The 4253-nt window shown below is 41.1% G+C and overlaps 1 protein-coding gene across 1 annotated transcript; it reads right to left on the bottom strand.

Annotated features, from left to right (window-relative positions):
- Nucleotides 1-1893: 1893 nt before the first annotated feature.
- LOC125107993 (cell division control protein 42 homolog) lies at nucleotides 1894-3440 on the bottom strand. The gene has a single exon (XM_047743588.1). It carries the CDS (start codon nucleotides 3359-3361, stop codon nucleotides 2786-2788), a length of 576 nt encoding a protein of 191 aa, XP_047599544.1. The 5' UTR covers nucleotides 3362-3440; the 3' UTR covers nucleotides 1894-2785.
- Nucleotides 3441-4253: the final 813 nt, after the last annotated feature.

The raw sequence follows: 4253 nt of genomic DNA, 5'->3' as shown, positions 1-4253 counted from the left end.
TTGGGAAAATGGCAAGACCCCCCAGATTCCCCTGTGCCCCATTTGGCCTAAGGAATTGAATAGAAATGGTTCCAGGTGTCTGGCCAGGCAGAGATGACTGGGTGAGGGTCATAATTTTTCTGGGGAAGCTACAGAATGACTTTTCTGGACCCCAACTATATCACAGAGGTCAAGAAAAGCCTTCATGTTCCCTAGAAAGTCTGAAGGTTCTGAGTGAAATTTAACTGTGAGAGAGCCTGGGGGCTTGGCTGTAGGGACAAAGACACACAACATTGCAGACTCTCTGAAGATGCCAAGTGCTTAGATGATAATGTCTTAAGGATCAGGTTCTGCTCTTGATACTTGTGCTTGGTCCTAATATAAACTCTTGGTAATATGAGGACTACCCAGTAGAAAAGCAGACCAGAAACTTAGTGAGGTGTAGCTTCTCCAACCAAAGTGAAGCTTGAGAGAGAAATTAAATTCAGTGATGGCAAAATAAGAAGTTTATGTCTTGCATCCCTAAGGTTTTGGACTGTGATTCTATCTGTAATCATGACTGTTACTATTATTGGGATGTCATGAGCTTTACCCAGGACCTCCCTAAACCTCCTTACCTGTCTGATTATTAAGCAAGTCTCACAATTTTATTTGCTGTGCCATGTTACATGGTACCCATTACTTAGGAGACCTCTCATTGGTTGAGCCACACGGTAAAATTCTTGGATGTATTAAGCCAACTGAAGCTGCTGATTTACCTCTTAGATGCCTAGCCTACTCTCTGTTTCACTGTTTGGTGGGTGTTTTTGGCCCCCTCTTTGGGCAGGAGCCAGTCGGGAAAACTCAAAGAGAAGGGGAAGCTCAGTGGGGAATATTCTAGGTCTTTACTGCCACTTTTTTAACCCTATCTTTAATCAAACATGAGAACATTTTGTGTTCTTTTTCAGCTCATGAGTCACTCCTAAAATGTATGTATAGAGATGCATATGCAGTGATAGAAGAGATAAGGCTAGAATAGTAATTTGGAACCAGATTGTGAAGACCACAATGCCAAGCTAATATGTTGAGACAGAATCCTGCAAGGCATGTGGTGTGGGGAGGCATTGTATTTTAAACTTAGGAGACACTTGATAACAATGGTACTTTTGTTGTTGTTGTTTGTTATTTTTAGTTCCAGAGGTGGAATTTAGTGGTTCATCAGTTGGATATAACACCCAGTGCTCATTACATCCAGTGCCCCCGCCCTTAATGTCTATCAGCCAATTACCCCTTTCCCTCATCCACCTCCCCTCCAACGACACTGTTTGTTTCCTAGAACTCAGCATCTCTTATGGTTTGCCTTTCTCTCAATTTTCATCTTACTTCATTTTTTTTAAGGGTTTTGTTTGTTTGTTTAATACATCTGAAAAGAATGCATATCCAAAGAACTGAGACATGAGAAAGCATTGGTTCAACACTAATGAATCTACAAGAATTAGGATTTGGGGAAGGTGGAGAAGACTACCTAAACATTTTTAAAAATTGGAAACTGCAACGAAGGTAAGTGAATAAAATCCCTATTAACACTTATGAAGAGTCTTCATAAGACTCCATGATTTTTTTATTAAACTAGAGAGCCTTAACGAGCTACTCCAGGGTTCCTCGTATGTAAAACAGAAATAAGGGGATTCCCCTGACTGGTCCCCATGTTGTTAAATGTTCTCCCCACCCCCACCCACACCCCCAGCTTCTTCATGAAGCAGGTCTCCATCCTCCCCACTTGAAAGAAGATGTGCATCATTCCACAGACATCTGTCTCCTAGCGCCACCCCTCAAATTTCCTCAATTTAATAGGTCTTCAGCTGTGTTCTAGGAACACTACATCATACACTATTAGGCTGGACATTTCTATGCTAAGCATATTAAGACAATGACTGACAGGGGGAAAAAAAAGTTTTTTAATTACGTACTCAATCCATTTGGTGTATTTCAAAAGGTGCAACACTTTTCTTCATTTATCAGTGAAAGAAGTTAGAAATTAACTTCAAAAAGAAAAAAATCAGCACATGGCAAACAAATTTCCTTGAAAGTCACGGTCACATATATAGTGCATCCTAGAAAAGAGGAGGGGCAAGACAGGTTCCACCCACTTTCATGAGTTTCATCAAATACTGGACCTACTCAAGGGTGGAGAGAAAAGGCAACTTTCAAAAAGGAGTATGCTATTAAATGAGGCATTTACTATACTCCTTCCTAAGAGCACCAGGTGGGGAACAAGTTTTCTAAACTAGATCTAGGAAGTGGAATGTGGAATCAATCAGTCCTCCTCCCCTTAAGGGCTATCTGATGGTTAATGAATTTAAAAAACATAACTAAATAAAAACAAACCCCACACACACTCCCCGCACCCCACCCCACCCCGCAAAAACAAAAACAAAAACAAAAAACCCTAAATGTCCCAGATCATTCTCCAGAGTGGATAGAGCCCGGGAGCAGCTTCAACAACCCAAATTAGTCTGTTACAGAGTCATCACAAGCATGCCTTGCTTTTAAACAAAAAAAAAAAAAAATTTTTTTTGAAACAACAAAACAAAAACTAGTACTAATCACTTTTCTGACAATACACAATTACTCAAATTAACTAGTACTGAGAGGGGGAAGGGGACCATACCTACGGGCCTTGTCTCACACGAGTGCATGTGGGTAGGTGCAGGGCATTTGTCATTATTGCAAAAACGAATTTTAATCTTTAATCTTTAGTTTGATTTAACATTGCTTTTAGTATGATGCTGACACCAGCTGTGCGGAAAGGGCTCTGGAGACACGTTCATAGCAGCACACACCTGCGGCTCTTCTTCGGTTCGGGAGGCTCCAGGGCAGCCAATATTGCTTCGTCAAATACATTCTTTAGGCCTTTCTGTGTGAGTGCAGAACACTCCACATACTTGACCGCCTTCAGGTCACGGGCCAGCTTTTCAGCAGTCTCTGGAGTGATAGGCTTCTGTTTGTTCTTGGCAAGTTTCTCAATCGTAGAGGGGTCATCTCGGAGATCAATTTGGGTCCCAACGAGCAAGAAAGGAGTCTTTGGACAATGGTGAGTTATCTCAGGCACCCACTTTTCCTTCACATTTTCAAATGAGGATGGAGAGACGACTGAAAAACAGACTAGAAATACATCTGTTTGTGGATAACTCAGTGGTCGTAATCTGTCATAATCCTCTTGCCCTGCAGTATCAAAAAGTCCAAGAGTATATGGCTCTCCACCAATTGTAACTGTGACTGCATAGTTGTCAAAAACAGTCGGTACATACTCAGATGGAAATTTGTTTGTTGTATAGGATATCAGGAGACAGGTTTTACCAACGGCACCATCGCCCACAACAACACACTTAATTGTCTGCATTGCTGAAACAGTTTTGTATCCACTTAAAATACTTCAAAATTCAGTGATGACCTCAGCTTCTCCGCAGGGGCGTTGGCAGCACTGCCATCTTACTTCATTTTTCCTTCCCTTTTCTTCTGTTCATCTGTTTTGTTCCTTATATTCCTCATATGAGTGAGGTCATATGGTATCTGTCTTTCTCTGACTAACTTATTTTGCTTATCATAATACCCTTTAGTTCCATCCACATTGTTATAAATGCCAAGATTTCATTTTTTATGATGACTGACTAATACTCCATTATATATGTATCAAATCTTTTTTTTTTAAGATTTTTATTTATTTATTTGACAGACAGAGATCACAAGTAGGCAGAGAGGCAGACAAAGAGAGAGGAAGAAGCAGGCTCCCTGCTGAGCAGAGAGCCTGATGCGGGGCTCGATCCCAGGACCCTGAGATCATGACCTGAGCCGAAGGCAGAGGCTTTAACCCACTGAGCCACCCAGGCGCCCCGTACCAAATCTTTTTTATCCATTCATCTGTCAGTGGACATCTGGGCTCTTTCCATAGTTTGGCTATTGTGGGCAATGCTGCTATAAACATTGGGGTGCAGGTGCCCCTTCGAATCACTATGTAACAATGGTGTTTTAAGAAGACTAGCCTGTTTTTCTGACATTGAGACAACTAGGAAGCTTAAAAAAAAGAAAACTTACATTGCTTTTTCTTCTCTTTTTAGGAAAAATAGACCAATTATCTATATAAAGCAATATGGGTCAGGTGTGCATAGAGGGGTTAATAGTAATAAAAAGCCAACTTCCAGACATGGCATAGAGTATGTCCAGTTTGCACAATCTCCTACATCCTTGTACTTGCTGTTTCCAAGGGTGGTGCTGAGACTCTATAAGAAAGGAAC

This window comes from Lutra lutra, chromosome 8, assembly GCF_902655055.1.
Source record: "Lutra lutra chromosome 8, mLutLut1.2, whole genome shotgun sequence".
Taxonomy (NCBI): Eukaryota; Metazoa; Chordata; class Mammalia; order Carnivora; family Mustelidae; genus Lutra; species Lutra lutra.
This window is presented reverse-complemented; position numbering and strand designations above follow the sequence as displayed.

Coding starts and splice junctions, on each gene's coding strand:
- LOC125107993 (XM_047743588.1), bottom strand. CDS start 3,361: ATGCAGACAATTAAGTGTGTTGTTGTGGGCGATGGTGCCGTTGGTAAA.